This window comes from Dendropsophus ebraccatus, chromosome 1 (assembly GCF_027789765.1).
Source record: "Dendropsophus ebraccatus isolate aDenEbr1 chromosome 1, aDenEbr1.pat, whole genome shotgun sequence".
Lineage (NCBI taxonomy): Eukaryota > Metazoa > Chordata > Amphibia > Anura > Hylidae > Dendropsophus > Dendropsophus ebraccatus.
The window spans coordinates 154,714,735-154,734,046 of record NC_091454.1 but is presented as its reverse complement, the minus strand read 5'-3'; the positions used below and the strand labels follow the sequence as shown (position 1 = coordinate 154,734,046).

Sequence of the window (19,312 nt, the reverse complement as noted above, 5' to 3'; positions counted from 1 at the left end):
ACACGAAGCGATAATTCGCCAGATCAATCGTTTAACGATTTTGAAGTAACTGTTTTTTATAACGATTTAGACAGAACGATAGACCGTTTAAAAAAAATGTTTAAGCGATAGTTTTATAATCGCTTAAAGGGGTTGGCCACTTTAAAGTAAAATTGCTCAGTGTACAGTATTAGTAGGTGTACTAACTGCACTTCCTGACAGCAGCTCCCTGTGTACCTCATAGAGCTAATATCAGACTCCCCTCCTCCAGGCTGGGCTGCAATGCTCTGTGGTGTTTGGTCCATAAGATTGCTGACATGGAGAAGCATGTGACCAAGCCCCGCCCCCCTGTGTCCACCACTGAGCCTGTATAGGACTATGGAGAACACAATGGACAGGGCATGGTCACATACTCCTCCATGTCAGCCATTTTATGTACTGAAACAAAACAGAGCAGCCCAGCTTGGTGTAGGGGAGTCTGATTTTAGCTCTATGAGGTACAGAGGGAGCTGCTGTCAGTATATGCATTGAGTACACTTACAAATACTTTGTACTGACCTTTTGTACTATAAAGTGGCCAACCCCTTTAAGCCCATCTCACACATAGGGTAAATCGTTGAAAGACTTTACACAAAGCGATCTGCGAAATTTTTGCAAACGACCAACGACGATTTGAGAACTTGTTGAAAGATCAAAATGAACGATTTCTCGCTCGTCGTTTGATCATTTGCTGTGTTTACATGTACGATTATCGCTCAAATGCAATCGTTATCGCGAAAATTCGAACGATAATTGTTCCGTGTAAAAGCACCATTAGGCTGAGAGCAAAAGCAGCTGTAGCCAACACCCTGTTATCGCCCACAAAAAGCCCTCGATACAAAACATACATTTAATGAGTGATTTGTATGGACTTGTTGTCTTATCTCTACATGATGTACAATTACTGATAACCTGCTTAGAATATATTCACAAGTTCCAACTGTGTTTGCTTAGGAAAATGTGGTATTTCACCTCAAAACCAGAGGTTACAATAATTAAATCATTTATTTGTGGTTGTTTTCTGATAGAATATGGTCATCCATTAAGAAGAGGACCAGATTCTATCAGGGGGAAAAAAAAAAAAAAAAAAAATCTTTGAGAAAACTCTTATTAAAAAAAAGTTCCGAAGGGATACAGTCTCTAATAACTAAAAAAAAACAAAAAAAAAAACTTCTTTACAGTGCCTTTCACTGACATGTCTAAAAGTGCATGTGCCCTGTTAAGTCTTATCCAGTATGTTCAGCCTACGGGATACAGCAGATCGGGTATAGGTAATATGCAGCGAAATATAACCATGATGCACACCTTTGCTCTTCATATGCTTCTTTGAAGGGGTATCGTTGCCAGAATTTAATTCAATATTGTCAGGGTCTCCCCCTTCTTCTTCAATTGCCTGTAAAGAAAAGTAAATAAAGAAAGATGTAGGTAAATAAAGAAAGATGTAGGTGAATGAAGACTAACACAATGAACTTTACTAAATGCTCAGTTATGATAAGGCCACAACATATAACAATACTCAAAGATCTCTCATACTACAAGACCACTGTAAGGGTCAATCCACACCACATCAGCAGTAGCAGTGCAATGGAATGCATCAAGTGGATGCCTATGCTGTGTTAGCCATACAGAGCTATACCTCTGCTATACCGTACTTTTAACTTTAGAAGATGCACCACGAATTTAGACAACTGAAAACAAGAAACAACAAAAAAATAATCATTTTGTGCTAATTAAATTTCCCTTGTGGTCTAAGGTCGTGAAGGGTATCAAAGTTTATTGAAATGACAGGTCCACTTTAAAGGGAACCAATCATATTAAAAATGGTTATCAGGGTGCCTTCACACGTACCGACTCGCAGCGTTAATAATGCTGCGAGTCGGCTAGGTCCTGGCAGATCACTATCATTACATACACGCAGTGGTCATTCAGACCGCTGCGTGTATGTAATTCTGCCGGCCGCTTAACCCCTTCTGATGCCGCCAGCCTCCCGCTCCGCTCTTTATACATAACTCCTCGCTCCACAGGGTCCCGGCGTCCTTCTTTCGCGCCCGGCCAATCAGTGTGTCGCCCTGCCGCAGCCACTGATTGGCCGGGCGGGAGAGCAGGACGCCGGGACCCAGTGGAGCGAGGAGGTATGTATACAGAGCGGAGCGGGAGGCGGGCGGCATCAGAAGGGGTTAAGCGGCCAGCAGAATTACATACACGCAGCGGTCGTTCAGACAGCTGCGTGTATGTAATGACAGTGATCTGCCAGGACCTAGCCGACTAGCAGCGTTATTACCGCTGCGAGTCGGTACGTGTGAAGCTACCCTGAAAAGAGTTATCCAGTGTTATAAAAACATGGCCACTTTTGCCTCAATCTTGTCTGTAGTTCAGGTGTGGTTTGCAATTAAGCTCCATTTACTTCAATGGAACTGAGTTTTAAACGCCACCCAAACTGGAGACGAGAGTGGGGCAAAGAGGCCATGTTTTCGTAGCGCTGGATAAGGCTATTTTATTGGATAAGGCTATTAAGGAATGCCTATAACGGACATCTCCCCCGTGCGGGCAACATCTGTTATAAGATGTTGGGAGCGGGGGAACTGTACAAATATGCGCCGCGCTGTAATGAATCAGTACATCTGTACAGTTCCCCCGCCTCCAGCATCTTATCACAGATGCTGCCCAGGTGGGGGGGGAGAAGCCTGTTACAGGCGGAACACGGAACGTGTGAATGCAGTCTAACCCCTTTAAGCTCGGGAAGAGTACTGATAAATCACTCAGCACACTTCCAATACATGTCCTTATATCCCCCATCCTTGCAAATGAAAACTTATAATCTTACTTTATTAGATTGGCGCGCTGTATGGTAATCACCCCCAAGTAGTCATCTGGGCGGGTGGCTGTGGGAAGGTAGTCACGGTCCCCTGGGCGGTTCGGCTACATAATCACGTGAGGGGTGTGATTCAAACTCCAGTGAAGCTGTGACGTCCTCCAGAGGCGTGCTAACGCTCTCATCACGCCGCACATGCACAGTACAGCAAGACCCATTCTGTGCTGACGGCGCACCGCCAGACACTACTGCACAACTGCGGAGGACATCACAGCTTTAGTGGAGTTTGAATCACGCCCAGAGGGGAGTGATTACATTGCCGAACCGCCCAGGGGACCGTGACTACCTGCCAACGGCCCACCGCCTAGATGACTACTTGGGGGTGATTACCATACAGCGCGGCAATCTATAAAAGTAAAATTATAAGTTTTCATTTGCAGCGACGGGGGATATAAGGACATGTAATGGACACTGAATGATTTATCAGCACACTTCCTAGGCTTAATAGCCATTTTCAACATGATTGGTTCCCTTTAACACGCTACATGAAATCCACATACATACACAGCTCTGCTGCATGCACAACACAGACCCAGCATTGCTACATTATACACACTGTGCTAAAACATACACACTCAGCTCTGCTACACAAACATACAGGCACACACAGTTCTGTATTAATATACAGACACACGCACACCTCTGCTACACCATACAAAAACAGTTCTGCTACATGCACAAAGACAAATTTAAATACAGATTGTATTTACAGCATTACAGTAATATTGTAAGTATACTTAAGTATACAGTGCTTCAGGGCATGCCAGTGCCCAGGAATAGACTGGCGTCGTGCGCAGAAACCGGGCAATCTTTAAAAAAACGGATTGCGCCACCGGCATTCCCGTGCCGAAACATTAAGTTATAATACCTAAATCAATGTACCAGGTGGTACATTCGCTTTAAATGCAGGACCTTTAGGGATGTTAGTCCCTAGATTAGTCACATGACTGACATCACCAAAGGTCCTTTAGCTCCTGGGTAAGTTCCGCAGGGCTATTACATTCCCCTCCTGCCCAGCACTGATCTCACCAATCGGTGTCTGGCAGGAGGAGAGAGAAGACTGTGCAGCTATCAGTAGCTGCACCGTTCATCCAGCAATTGGGCACTGCACTGAACCAGCAGTGTGCCCGACCATGTGGGAAGTATGCTGTCTGACAGTGTCGGGCCACCGTCTCCTCAATATAAGACGCAGGCACTTTTTAGCAAGATATTTTCTTGCTAAAAAGTGTGCGTTATAAAATGAAAAATACAGTACTTTTTCAGGATGCCACTTTGACTGCACTATTTAAGACTGCTCAAAAATTACAATAATGCATACCAGCCTTAAAGTGTCACTGTCGTGAAATTTTTTTTTGCAGAAATCAATAGTCCAGGCGATTTTAAGAAACTTTGTAATTGGGTTTATGATCCGAAAAATGCATTTTTATCATGAAAAATCAGTTTGAAGCTCTCCCCCCTGTCTTCATTGTTCTCCTATGGAGAGAGCTAAAGAAAAGACCAAAACAGGACAACAAAGAGTTAATCTACAAATCCCTCACGGGATATCTGCTGTGACAGTCACCAGTGACCTGTCTGAGCTCAGATTACAGCTGTCACCCAGCTCCGTGCCTGTAATCCTCTGTTATCTGCTTTCTGCTGCCGGCTAACTCCCTCCTTCCTCCTCCCCCTCCCCTCTCCCTAGAACAGACAGGGGACGTCTCCTGCAACAAGTCACAATTTTCAGATTTTTCAGAGTGGATGAAAAAGAGGAAGGAGGGGGGGACCTGGGAAAAGGCTTTTTACATGCAGATAATGGCAGATTTGGCTAATAAACCCAATTACAAAGTTTCTTAAAATCGCCTGGACTATTGATTTCTGCAAAAAAAAAAAAAAAATACGACAGTGACTCTTTAACCCTTTAAGGACATGGCCCATTTTCGTTTTTACGTTTTCGTTTTTTCCTCCTTGTGTTTAAAAGGTCATAGCACTTGCATTTTTCCACCTAGAAACCCACATGACCCCTTATTTCTTGCGTCACTAATTGTACTTTGCAATTACAGGCTGAATTTTTGCATAAAGTACACTGCGAAACCAGAAAAAAATTCAAAGTGTGGTGAAATTGAAAAAAAAAAAACGCATTTCTTTTATTTGGGGGAAATGTGTTTTTACGCCATTCGCCCTGGGGTAAAACTGACTTGTTATGCATGTTCCTCAAGTCGTTACGATTAAAACGATATATAACATGTATAACTTATATTGTATCTGATGGCCTGTAAAAAATTCAAACCGTTGTTAACCAATATACATTCCTTAAAATCGCTCCATTCCCAGGCTTATAGCGCTTTTATCCTTTGGTCTATGGGGCTGTGCGAGGTGTCATTTTTTGCGCCATGATGTGATCTTTCTATCGGTACCTTGATTGCGCATATACGACTTTTTGATCGCTTTATATTACATTTTTTCTGGATTTGATGCGACCAAAAATGCGCAATTTTGCACTTTGGGATTTTTTTGCGCTGACGCCGTTTACCGTACGAGATCAGGAATGTGATTAATTAATAGTTCGGGCGATTACGCACGCGGCGATACCAAACATGTTTATTTATTTATTTATTTGTTTACTTTTATTTAAAACCTGGGAAAAGGGGGGTGATTCAGACTTTTATTAGGGGAGGGGAATTTTTACTATTAACAACACGTTTTTTTTTTTTTTTTACACATATACTAGAAGCCCCCCTGGGGGACTTCTAGTATATACACTTGGATCTCTCATTGAGATCTCTGCAGCATAGATATGCTGCAGAGATCCATGAGATCGGCACTCGTTGCTTTCGGCTGCTGCAGCCGGAAACAAACGAGTGCCGAGCCGAGGACGGCGCCATCTTGGACGCGTCCCCGGCCGGCATCAGTAACGGAGATCGCTCCTCCGGGACAAGGTCCCGGAGGAGCGATCTCCCCCACTAGACACCAGGGAAACGTTGCCTCCGGTAATCGGAGGCAGCTGTCAACTTTGACAGCTGCCTCCGATTAGCTAATTAGCGGGCACGGCGATCGGACCGTGCCCGCTAATAGCAGCGGTCCCGGGCTACTCGCGGCACTTCAAAGCGGGGCCGCCGCGCGGCCCCGCTTTGAAGTGCTAATGAGGACATAGGACGTACCGGTACGTCCTATGTCCTTAAGAGGTTAATGAGGCTTAAAGGGCACTGTCTTGTGAACAGGCACCTGTGGATACAGCCATCTTTGTATTGTTAACTCTTAGTGTTAACTGCATCAAACAAAATTCATAAACCCTCTGCAAGACCTTGCACCAAATACAGCTTACTTTTTCCACTGTCCTTTTATATGGTGGGATGTGCAGCAAGTGGCCAGAATAATTGTGAGCCCACACTCATGTCTGCTTTTTCAAATGCAATCCTATCCAACTATAGGCCACAAAGCATGGTCTCTGGTTTTCCCTGGGAAGTTACTGTGGCTATAAAGTAAAAATGCTGATTTGGAATATGTAATTTGTATCTGTGTCCTCATTAGGATTGTACCAGAGAGCCTGCAGGAGTCTGTGCACCGATCCCCTTTCAGTTTTCTCTATGACATCACATGGAGCTTAGGTTCTTTGCAAGTATAGGGCTATGTTCCCAAATGTCTTTTTTTACATGAAAAATGCCTGAGTTTTGACAATGAACATTATTAGGGATCATGATCATTACTAACGTCTATCATTAACAAAAAGGCGGACATTTTTAACCCATAGCTGCACCAGGACGTTACTGAACGCCCTGATGCCGCTATGGGAGTTCAGGGGGGGTCGCTGCCGCGATCCCGGGTGCCGCATGTAGCCCGGGATCGCGACTATTAGCGGGCACTGTCCGATTGCCGTGCCCGCTAATTAAGTACTTAGAAGCAGCTGTCAAAGTTGACAGCTGCTTCTAAATACTTGCTCCTCTCCATACCTGGTGGTCTAGTGGGGGGGGGGGGCAGGGTCTGCGCCGTAATGGCGCTGATCCCGGCTCGGCATTCTATTGCTTTTGGCTACAGCAGCCAAAAGCAATAGAACACTGATCTCATGGATTCATGCAGTATAACTATACTGCATGGATCTCTATGAGAGATCAGGGGGGCTTCTAGTATATGTGTAAAGTAAAAGAAAAATGTATTTTTAATAGCACAAAATCACCCCCCTTTCCCCATTTCATAAATAAAAATAAACATGTTTGCTATCGCCGCGAGCGTAATCGCCCGAACTATTAATTTATCGCATTCCTGATCTCACACGGTAAACGGCGTAAGCGCAAAAAAATCCCAAAGTGCAAAATTGCGCATTTTTGGTTGCATTAAATCCAGAATAATTGTAATAAAAAGCGATCAAAAAGTCGTATATGCACAATCAAGGTACCGATAGAAAGATCACATCATGGCGCAAAAAATGACACCTCACACAGCCCCATAGACCAAAGGATAAAAGCGCTATAAGCCTGGGAATGGAGCGATTTTAAGGAACATATATTTTCTTTAAAAGGTTTTAAATCAAATCAAATAAAAGTTATACATGTTACATATCGTTGTAATCATAACAACTTAAACATATATAACGAGTCAGTTTTACCCCAGGGCGAACGGAGTAAAAACAAGTCCCCATTATTTTACAGAATGTGAGTGATAGAGAGAGGATGACTAAGAGCAGGTGGATTTATATGAAATGTTTGTGGTTGTGCCAGGGCAGAAGACTTGTGGCATCCTATGTCTATGCCCTCCTCCTCCTCCTCACCATGAAGACACAGCACTACACTAGTATCTGCTGTACTGTAGTTGCCATAGATGTACAGAGAGGACTCTGCAGGCAGCCACTAGTAGTATAGACCGAGGCCCAATCATGGCTGCTCTGCTGTCCCCGCACCCCTGGTCACACACTATCACGGACGCCATAATGGCTGCAGGTAAGGTGGGAGCCATGGAGGATGGAAATCACACAGTAGTAACCCCAGAGGAGACCCTGGGCCCGGCACATGTACCCGCACAACATCCGACGAGGACCGCGGCCTACAGCTCTCCCCGCCCCCTCCTCGGCAGCGCCTTCTCCGCCTGCTCTACCTGCATGAGCCGAGATACCAGCACGGTTTTCACGCCGCTCACGTCTAGGTTTCTCCGCTTGAGCTCTGACTTGAGGTCGATGACGCGCAGCTCGGATACCTTCTTCTTCTCGGAGATTCCTCCCGATGAAGCCATTTTACTCGGGCTCTGATCCGGGCACTGAGATGTCGCCGCGTCACGTGACAAGAAGCTCTGACGCTACGGGCCCCGGATGTGCGAGTCACGTGGTGTGGAGCGCTAGAAAGCACAGCACACCGCATATAACGGCGCTCCCCCTGGTGTCCGGATATAACTGCGGGAACGCCAACTCTACCACACAGATGAATGCTGACATTCGAAGATAGCTTTTGTCCTATCTGACCCGGCCCGAACAACCAACCAATCAGAGCTCAGCGTTTGTTTTCCTCAGCAAGTTGAGAATCGAAAGCCGAGCTGTGATTGGCTGCTGCGGGCAGCTCTCCCAGTCTGGGCCGCAGAGGCCAATAATACGGCCAAGGGTGTAAGAGCATGTGCACAGGTACCTAGTCAGCTGCGGATTTTAGGGCCAGATGTGAGCTCCATCAGAGTGCACCTTATGGCCCTATTCCACGGCCGTCTAGAGGAGCAAACGAGCGCTCTCAGCTCTATTGTTTATTTCCATTAATGGTGTATCAAGCATTATTGTGCTGGTATTGTTTCCTCTAATGGATTTCCAATGTTCTGCTGTTTAACGTGTCCTAACAGAAATGTTGTAAGTCAGTATGGCGCTGTTAAACGACGCGATCATCAGCCATTACGGCCAATAATCACTTTGTGTAATAAAAGGCAACAATCAGCCACCATGAACAAAGGCAAACGCATTGGATAGCAGTGATCTGTTGCCGTCGTGTAATAGTGATCAGGTGCAGGGGGGAGGCCAAGCCTCCTCGCCGCCTTGTCACACTCCCCCCTACACACCCATCAAATAAGCAGGGAATACAGCAGGTGTAAGTGCGTATATAGGGGAAAATATGCCCCTTTTCTGTGTTGTACAATGATAAATCCCCACCATGTGCTTACACCACCACCAGTTTGACAACACAAATGGAATTGATGGCATTTGAGCGATAATCGTTCCGTGTAAACACAGCAAACAATCAAGCGATGAGCGAGAAATCGTTCATCTTGATCTTTCAACATGTTCTCAAATCATCGTTGGTCGTTCACTGAAAATTCGCAGATCGCTTTGTCTAAACAGTCTTTCACTGATTCACCCTATGTGTGAGATGGGCTTAGGGCCCTTTTACACGGAAAGATTATCTGCCAGAGATTTGAAGCCAAAACCAGGAATGGATTTGAAAAGAGGATAAATCTCAGGCTTTCCTTTATTACCTGATCTCTGTTTATAGTCCATTCCTGGCTTTGGCTTCAAATCTTTGGCAGATAATCTGTCAGATAATCTTTCTGTGTAAAAGGGCCCTTAAGCAATCTTAAAACGATGGCAATAAGTAATTTTTCAAATGATTTATCTTTTCATCTAAACACTGATTGTTATAAAAATAAAATCGTTGCCTCAAAATCATTAAATGGTCGATTGGCCAAATTATCGCTCTGTGTAAAAGGACCATTAGGCTGTGTTTACATTGAAGTCAATCAGGGAAATTTAACAAAGACTGGTGTTTGACGTAGGGCTGTGGAGTCGGTAAGCAGCAGCTCAGCAGGCACCGACTAAGGGCCCTATTACACGGGACGATTATTGTGCGAAATAGCTTTAAACCGTACAAATTTAAACAATAATCATTCTGTGTAATTGCAGGCAAAGATCGAAAAATCGTTTGTATGTCGTTGATCGTTGATTTAGATCTGAACCTAAAATTATCGTTAATGGTTCGATGTAATTCCACATTCATTCTCTCGCAATAACGATCAAAATAACGATCATAATTAAAGATTATCGCTCTGTGTAATATGGTGAATGATTTTAGGGTAACAATAAATCTCGTTTGCGAGTTTATTGTTAGTCGTTAAAAATCGCTGTGTAAGGCCCCATTCCCACTGAGCAAAACTAGCGGAATTCCGCCGCGGAATGCAGTTAGCCTCCCGTTCATAATGGGAGTCTATGGGAGGTGCGCTTCTGCTCTGTCCGCGCTGAAGAATGAACATGTTCCAATTCCGCTAGTTTTGCTCAGTGGGAACGGGGCCTTATAGGACCCTAAGGCGACTTCATAAATGGCCAGACACCATGGGAGTTATTTATCAAACTAGTCAGGGGCATAACTAGCACTGTAGCAGCCATTAACACTAAAAACTGGTCCTGGGGCAACTTCTGAGTGAGTAAGGCAAAGATATAAAGCAGATTTTCCTGTGTGTGTACAATGGATGCACCATGTCCTGAAGAACTCACTACTAACTAAATATTTAGCATACACAAAGGGAAACTGCTAGCAATGCCAGATACCCGTGATATAGGAGTCGGTCATAGGCCCAGATCTATCAACTCTGTCAGCGTTCGCGCTCCTAAATCACTGAGAAGTGTTATAAGCAAAGTGCCTTTCCCACCCTTGCTAGGGAACTCTACCAATAACATTTCCTCGATTTCTACACCTGTCTTGAACTTTGAGACACTCCCAAAGTAAAAGAAGGTGGTCAGCCTCTTCCCTTCCACATTTCAGACCCTCTAAATTTATCCTGCACCCTCTAATGGCTAGCTTCTGAGGAGAGTGCTACAATCTGTACAGAATCTTATGTGTAGGGTTGACCGAAGAGTGTTTAATATTACTCACAATGAAATGCCAGGCATCCTCATATATAGGTCCCACTCATACTTCCTACTTCTCCCCCAATCTTACCAGCTGTATGTCTCCCCGAATCAACATTCTGTAGATAGCAGACAGAAACTTCTATGTGAAATTATGTGCCATATATCTCAGCAGGACTTTATTGCAAACAGGCCAGAAGGCACGGACCAGTAAAGTATGCACTGGGCTGCTGTGGGTTAAGGGGGACGGTGTTTACATACTGTCGGTTTACATACTCACAGCGGAATCTTCATTCTGCTGCGAGTATGTAAACATATTAAGAATGACAGTGTCAGCCCACCTCCAGTGCTTCAGCATGGGCCTGGTGGTACAGTCACTTTAAAATTGCTCTGATGTGACTCGCTGAACTTTTTTATTTTATCTTTCGGCCTGTAGGGCTTATTTTAGGGCTATTTTTTGCCCCATGATCTGTAGCTTTGGTTGGTACAATGTTTGAATATATGTGAAGTTTTGATCATTTTTTTTTATGTAATGTGACCAAAAATTAGAAAATTTGGACCATGAAATGTGGAATGTTTTGGACTGCTTAGCTGCCATATCTAAATCTGTCTGGCCTAACCCAGTCTGCTAAGATTCTCTGTTTAATCATACCATATGTGTCATCTCTATTGTATCTAAGGGCCCTATTCCACCGGACGATTATCGTTAAATCGTTCGAATCTAAACGATAATCGTTCGGTTGAAATGCAGTTAACGATTAACGACGGAACGAGAAATCGTTGATCGTTTTATAAGACCTGGACCTATTTTTATCGTCGTTCGGTCGTTCACAGTAGATACGAACGCAATAGCGAAGAAAAAAACGATCGCAAATACGATCATAAGTAACGATTATCGTTCCATGGAAATGAGTGAACGATTTCAGGTCTTTCGCAATAGCGGTCGTTTGAGATCGTTAACGATTATGCGAACGATAATCGTCCGGTGGAATAGGGCCCTAAGCCTGTCTGCCTGCATCATCTCTAATGTGTGGTGTGCTGCCCGGGTCCTCACTAAAAGGCTGTACTATAAGGGGTGGAGGCTGCTGCACCCCATATAGTACAGCAGCCTCCCTTTTAGTGAGGACCTGGGCAGGACATGAACACAAACCTGGGACCCCGCACACTCCCCCGGCCCTTGGCACTCACCCACCCACCCGGACCCAGCTTGCCATCATTCCTGGTGCCTGTGCCCAGTGCTCACCACTCCTCTCCTCTGCCAAGAGGACGCCACCAGTACCGCAGCTGCCTAGCTCGGCAGTGATGCACAGGTGTCCAGTGTCCTCATTCCCAGTGCCTGTGGAAGGGGAAGCTTGTGCCTGATGCTCACCGCTCCTCTCCTCTGCCCATAGGACACCACCAGTACTGTCGGCATTGCGGCTGCAGGCTGCATCCTGGGTGACCTGATGTTCGCAGACTCCCTGCAGGGCAACGCACTGGTAGTGATAGTGTACTATGCTGTATAGACAGGAACCTGATTTACTGGGGTTATGTATTAGAGAAAAAGTGGGGGAAAGGGAAAACAGAGAAGGTGCTCGGGTAGCTGCCTCACGTGTTCTCTACACTATAGCCTATATTAACAAAGTACTGACTGATAGTATCTCGATATTTTGGTACACCCTTTGAAATACCAAATTGAGGACAGAGGTTACTGTTACACTACTTATGGCTGCATCCCCTCCTCTATATTACACAAGATATCTTCATATTACACTGCTGCTGATATAATCATCCCCCCCCCCCCCACACACACACACACAGTGGACTCTTCCAACTCAGAAACAAACCGACAAATAGTGACGGACAACTATCCCCTGACCACCCATATCTAATAGGGCCAGTGCTTTATTACGGATATATGGAGGAAATGCTTCACCCTGTGTAACTAAATGTAAGAAACAGTTTTAGGTCCCATTCACACAGAGCAAGTGCGCAGCTCCTCTCCCCACGCTGAATAATGAACATGTTTATTCTTCCGCGCCGAGAGATCTAGCACGCGCGCCTCCCATAGACTGTCATTATGTCACGGAGGCTGGCTGCATTCCGCCGTGGACAATTCAACCACAAAATTCTGCCGTTCTTGCTCTGTGTGAATGAGGCCTTACTGGTTATAATAAATAAGCTCCTCAGATTGATAGAACATAAAATATATTCGCAAGGGACATTTAGGGTCTGTTCACACGTACAGACTCGTTGCGTAAAACTTGCACAGAACTCGCATCAAACTCGCATGAAAGTAGCTGCGTTTTTGTGATGTTGAACTCACCTGTGAAAATCATGTGAAAATCAAAACTCGCATGTAAAAATCGCACCAAACACGCAGCGAGAATACACATACATTGACTTGATAGCAATTAGTTTCGCTGTGAATTTATGTGCGAGAAACTCACAGCGATAAATACACAGCGAGTCTGTATGTGTGAACAGACCCTAATAAAAACATAGGCTGTATCCCAGTTTTCCAGGCAGTCCTCCGTCTGTATCCACCCTCTCCACGGAGGTGGAAGACAGCGGGAATCATTGCAGAGAGTTCAGGTTCGTACGAACCCGAACCTCGGCAGGTTCGGACCATCCCTAATCTGTACCCAGCAGCAATACTGTCAATGTTTGCTAACAGGCTCTGCTGTAGCGTCCTATGGCTATCTCCTACCAGTTTGGCAGTTAGGTATTTATGAAGGTAAAAATTAAATGGAGTGTTTGACCTCATTCACACGTCAACAGCTGCGGACTGCACAACAAATGTGTATCAGTAGTGCTCCGTGCTTCACAGACGACTACATAGAAGATAGCAATCCGTGCTGCAAACTTGGGTCCACACTAGGACCTGTGCTTTTTTTTTTGCGGCACGGATCACAGCCCCAGTACAGAGTTATGGAGGTGTAAATTGGTTTACTTAAATCTATTGGGACTATGTTCTGTTCCCAATTGCAGGTCTACAAGAGCGGACAGAACCATGGACGTGCCAATAAAGGGAAGAGCATGGATTAAAGGGGTTGTCCAGCGAAAATCTTTTTCTTTCAAATTAACTGGTGTCAGAAAGTTATATAGATTTGTAATTCACTCCTATAAAAAAAATCTAAAGTCTTCCCATACTTATAAGCTGCTGTATGTCTTGCAGGAAATGTTTTATTTCCCGTTGAACATCTCTGGCCGAGACAGGAACTGTCCAGAGCTGGAGAGGTTTTCTATGGGGATTCATACAAATCAGAGATGGCAGCAGAGAGCACTGTGTCAGACTGAAAATAAAACATTTCCTTCAGGACATACAGCAGCTAATAAGTATGGGAAGACTTAAGATTTTTAAATAGAAGTAAAATACAAATCTATATAACTTTCTGATATCAGTTGATTTGAAAGAAAAAGATTTTAGCTGGAGACCCCCTTTAACACTAGAGACAAACCCCTTATACTCTGGCAGTAGCTTTTTTTTCTAGTTCTCATTAATGAAAGTTTAGTAAGAATGTTGTAAAATATCTAAGTGGTGCCAAAGCAGTTATAGTGCTCTATAACAGGAGACAGCTCAGTAATGTTACATGATGATAGATATATCAGTTCCTACAGACAGGTATCCTACACTAAGCAACAGTTTATCAAAGTCTCTTACTTTAGATTAATGCTGTCTGTATAGCAAATTTTCACATAACACTGAACATAAACAGCCTCATATTATTCAGATGTCACAGCTGGAGTAATGTGATAAGCAGCTTGTGGGCCTGATGGAGCACTGTTATTCTGCCTTAGGCTGGGGAGCTGCCCATAGCAGCCACAGTTCATTTATCTAATGGTGTACTCACACCATGATTTTCCTCTCCAATGCATGGATACATCAACACTCTTTCAGAATCCGCTGCCATTTCGTCTGTGCATGGACCCCCATTTCTCCAGTGGCCCGAACATAATAAGCTATGACTTACCATCATTTCCTTTCCTCAGACTCAGAAATGCAGCAAACCATGCTTGTGAGTCAGAATGAAGACTCAAATGTGGGAAATGATCGGAACATAGTTACTAGCTGACTACGTTCAGGCCTGCCCGACACTGGGAAAAGCAAGCAGCAGTGTGACAGTCTGCTAATGGCAACAGTTTTCATATAGCTCACCCAGAGACCACCATAAACCATTATGTGGCTGCAGACAACCATGAATTCCCTAATAAATCCCCATGCTGTAGTATTAAAGGGATTTCCATGCACATGCTCTTGTCCAATCTGACATTGACCATGGTAACGCTAGGTTCACACTGCGTTTTCAGCATCTGTTTAACGGATCCGTTTTTTTGTTTTTGTTTTTTTTTAACGGTCAAAAGAGTAGTGTCAACAGTACTTTATTGTGCGTAAAAAAAAACAAAAAAAAACATCCGTTTTGCACACAAATGCATCAGTTTTTTTGCAAAAAAACGGATTTGTTAAACGGATGCTGAAAACGCAGTGTGAACCTAGCCTAAGTAACAATAAAGGAGTTCTTCAGTTATTACTCATAATTTTAAATGCTGCCACAGCATGTAAAATTATCAATAATAAGTATTATTTGCCTTCCTAAAAAGTAGCTGCCGTGAGAACCATTTTGATGGACATTGCTCCGATGTACATAGCCTGTTTCTTAATCACTAATTTCAGTACTTCTTTCTGCAGGATAGAACAGGGACAGCCCCCAGCATTGTAGGGACACCAATACCGGGGGTACTACTACTACTTAGTGATGATAAGGCAGGGCATAACAGGATTGTACATAATGTATATACTGCATGTTTGTGAATCTATATACCTACTACATGTAATAAACTCTTTCAGCACCTAAAAAGAGAAGGGGTTGTACAGTGGATTCTTCCTGCTCTATAAGTTTATGTGAAACTGTCTTTACACTTGGTATGGGTTGACCAACACTACATTCTGTAAACCCCTGTACAGTGTACAAGCAGAGAAAACTGGTCAAGTCAAACATTTCAATCGCCCACCAACCAATCAGTAAGAGCCCTTTTCCACCGGATGATAAGGCTAGGTTCACACTGCGTTTTCAGCATCCGTTTAACGCATCCGTTTTTTGCAAAAAACGCATGAAAAACGGATTGCAAAAAACGGATTCATTTGTGTGCATCCGTTTTTCCATTGACTTCCATTATAAAAAAAAAACGGATCCGTTTTTTTTGGCGGACCAAAAAACGTTGCTGACCCTATTTTTCTGGACGTTAAAAAAAACTGATCCGTTAATCGGATGCTGAAAACGCAGTGTGAACCTAGCCTAATCGTTAACAATAAATCATCTCAAACGACCGCTATTGCGAAAGACCTGAAAACGTTCACTCATTTCCATGGAGCGATAATCGTTACTTATGATCGTATTTGCGATTGTTTTTTCTTTGCTATTTCTTCGCTATTGCATTCGTATGTACTGCGAACAACCGAACGATGTCTTATTCAATGCGAACGATTTGCGAATGTTTTGCAAACGAGCAACAATAAAAATAGGTCCAGGTCTTATAAAGCGATCAACGATTTCTCGTTCGGTCGTTAATCGTTAACTGCATTTCAACCGAACGATTATCGTTTAGATTCAAACGATTTAATGATAATCTGAACGATAATCGTCCGGTGGAATAGGGCCCTTATGCTGGGTTTACACGGAACGATTATCGTGCCAACTTTGCACGATAACGATTGAATTTGAAGGATAATCGTACGTGTAAACGCAGCGAACGATCGAACGAGCGAGAAATCATTCATTTTGATCTTTTAACTGGTTCTTAAATCATTGTTCGATGTCCGCAAAAAATTCGCTGATCGTTCCGTGTAAACAGTCGTTCACTGATTTTTCCTATGTGCGAGATAGGCTTAAGCGATCGCAAAATGAATTTTCTGTACGATATATCGTTCCATCTAAACACTGATCGTTATAAAAGAAAAATCGTTACTTAGAATTCGTTAATCGTACGATTGGGCGAATTATCGCTCCGTGTAAACCCAGCATAATGGTGCTTTTAGACAGAGCGATAATTCGCCCGATCGCACGATTAACGATTTTGAATGAACAATGTGTTTTTTATAACGATCAGCGTTTAGACGCAACGATACATCGTACGGAAAAATCGTTTTGCGATCGCTTAAGCCTATCTCACACATAGGTGAAATCGGTCAACGACTGTTTACACGGAACGATCTGCGAATTTTTTGTGAACGACAATTTAAGAACATGTTTAAAGTTTAAAATGAATGATTTCTCGCTCGTCGCTTGATCGTTCGCAGCGTTCACACGTACGTTTATCGTTCAAATCCGATCGATAATCGTTCCGTTACTAGCGGGGAGAAACATTGGCTGCAGCAGGCTCCTCTCCCCACTCTCCATGAGCAGGATACGCAGTGTATGGGACATGGCCGTCAGGCATTATAGTTATAGTCCATCAGCATGTGGGGGACGGGACAAGGCGCCGGTTCCAATCATCGTTCCTCCATCACACTCTCTCAAAAAAGAAGTTAAACCCAAGACTAACCTATAAGACTGGGCTCAGGCCACCAGAACAGCTTTGCTATACTAGTGCACGTGCCGCATCAGCTGTTATCTGGGTGGCACAGCAACACTCAGTCACTTGTGAGCAATGTAACATGTATGAGGCCCCATGTGGCTCAGCACACAGCACAGACACCACTACTACCAGTGCCGGCTCCCACCACAGCGGCCGCCGCCTACCTGCTTCAGCCGGGCCACCAGCACATTCTTCACCCCATTCACATCCAAGTTCCTTCGCTTCAGCTCGGATTTCAGGTCAATAACGCGCAGGTCGGACACTCTCCGCAACTCGGACGTGCTGCTGGATGAAGCCATGCCGGGCGGCGCCTCCACAACCTCACAGCCCACGACAGCCTCGGTAACTAGGCCCAGGCCCCGCCTCACACAACGGATATAACAGGAACCACAAAGGGACCGAACGTATTTCCGGTGAGGTCAGACGGCCGCAGGGAAAAGCCCCGCCCTACACGTATATGTGGGCGGGGCGGCTCCCCATGCGCATGCGCTCATTGTGCCATGTTCCCATTTTTTCACCTGGGAGGATGCAGGTGGACCTAAGTATGTTGGTCCTGTCCATGCTATTGTTTCCAGAGCTTATATTGTGGACTTGGTTTGTAATGTCATTTTCTTATGGCCAAACTGTAATGTACTTACATTCTGTGCACTGCTTCTGGTTCCTGTGATAGAGGATATGCACACTGAGTAATTCTGTCGGAAAACTCCATACGGGATTATGTGCTCCATTATGTGCTGTCTGCTTTTCGCCCAAAGAATTGGCGTGTGTCGGAGCATATAATGGAGCTGGCGGAGAGGGAAGCGGGAGCGCGGGGATTCTCGAGTACAGCGCTGATGTTAGGAAGGTATTAGGGGCTAAGAAAGAGAGCCTGAGTGTACTGGCTGCTGGAACAGCACTGGCAACAGTAGGTGGTGCAACAATAGGTGGTGCTGGGCTGCCAGAGACTGAGCAAGACAACTGGCCCTGAACCCAAGAGGATTGATGTGTGGTCGGAGGATTCCATAGACATCCTCTGATTCTTACTGAGAGAGGACCAGGTCAGAGGGGAGGGTGAAAGAGAGGAGTGTAACTACCTTGAAGGCCACAAGAGCTCCTGAAGCAGGTGTCAAGTCTAACCAACTATTGAAGCAATGGCTGGAGTGTAGGCACTTTGGAACCCTGGCTTCAAGGGAATAAGACTGTATAATCGTATTTTAAAAGGTGTGTTTTATATAAAAGGGCACAACTAAGTATAGTCAGACGTTTTTATTAAAGTATTGTATTGCCCCCCAAAAGTTAGACGAATCCCCAATTTACACTTATTATGGAAAATGCTTACAAAGTGCTCCCCCCCCCCCCCTGCACTTACTACTGCATCAAGGCTTCACTTCCTGGATAAAACGGTGATGTCACGACCCGACTCCCAGAGCTGTGCGGGTTGTGGCTGCTGGAGAGGATGATGGCTGAGGGACACAGGGCACTGGAGGGACACTGAGCATCCCCCTGCCATCATCCTCTCCAGCAGCCACAACCCGCACAGCTCTGGGAGTCGGGTCGTGACATCACCGTTTTATCCAGGGAGTGAAGCCTTGATGCAGTAGTAAGTGCTGGGAAAATAAGCTCTTTATGCGCATTTCCTGTATAACTTTTGAAAGGGCAATACAATACTTTAATAAGAATTTTCAACTGACTTCTCCTTTAATATTTTTTTGCAGTGAGGACATCCAGAAATTTAAAATAGAGTTGCCCAAGCCTGCTTGGTGCTGCCAGACTCCTCCAACATCCACCTTCATCACAGTCATTTGCTGTCCAACATGGGATCCAGCGCTATAGCCACAGAAGGTTTCCTACCTCTTTCTCTTCTCTAATAAGGTGTGGAGGCTGTATAAGAGACACATGGGTTCACAGCACTACAGCCAACCATACTTACTCTTGAGTTATCTCTCACTCTGTACTGTGGTCTTCGCTGCCGTGCTCCTCTCTTCTGTAGCCTTTTCTGGCTAGCTGTCCCTCTGCTATGACATGCTGCTCCCAGTGATTGATTCAGGGTTGAAATCTTGCGAAGAAAGGTGGGGAAAAAAACAATCACATCACATACATTTTACATA

General features: G+C 44.6%; 1 protein-coding gene across 4 annotated transcripts in view; it reads right to left on the bottom strand.

Annotated features, from left to right (window-relative positions):
- The window catches only part of SLTM (SAFB like transcription modulator), a 52,756-nt gene extending 35,105 nt beyond the window's left edge, over positions 1-17,651 (bottom strand). The window contains exons 1-2 of one of the 4 annotated variants that reach the window (XM_069982213.1): positions 17,390-17,651; positions 1,324-1,411 (exon numbers count right to left, since the gene is read on the bottom strand). In XM_069982213.1, the coding sequence (XP_069838314.1) occupies positions 1,324-1,411; positions 17,390-17,524 (223 nt within the window). In that variant the 5' untranslated portion in view covers positions 17,525-17,651. Of the gene's footprint in view, positions 1-1,323; positions 1,412-7,954; positions 8,149-17,389 lie in introns of those variants that run through there. The other 3 variants (XM_069982241.1, XM_069982224.1, XM_069982233.1) reach the window with 3 other exon arrangements.
- Between the last annotated feature and the right edge of the window lie 1,661 nt (positions 17,652-19,312).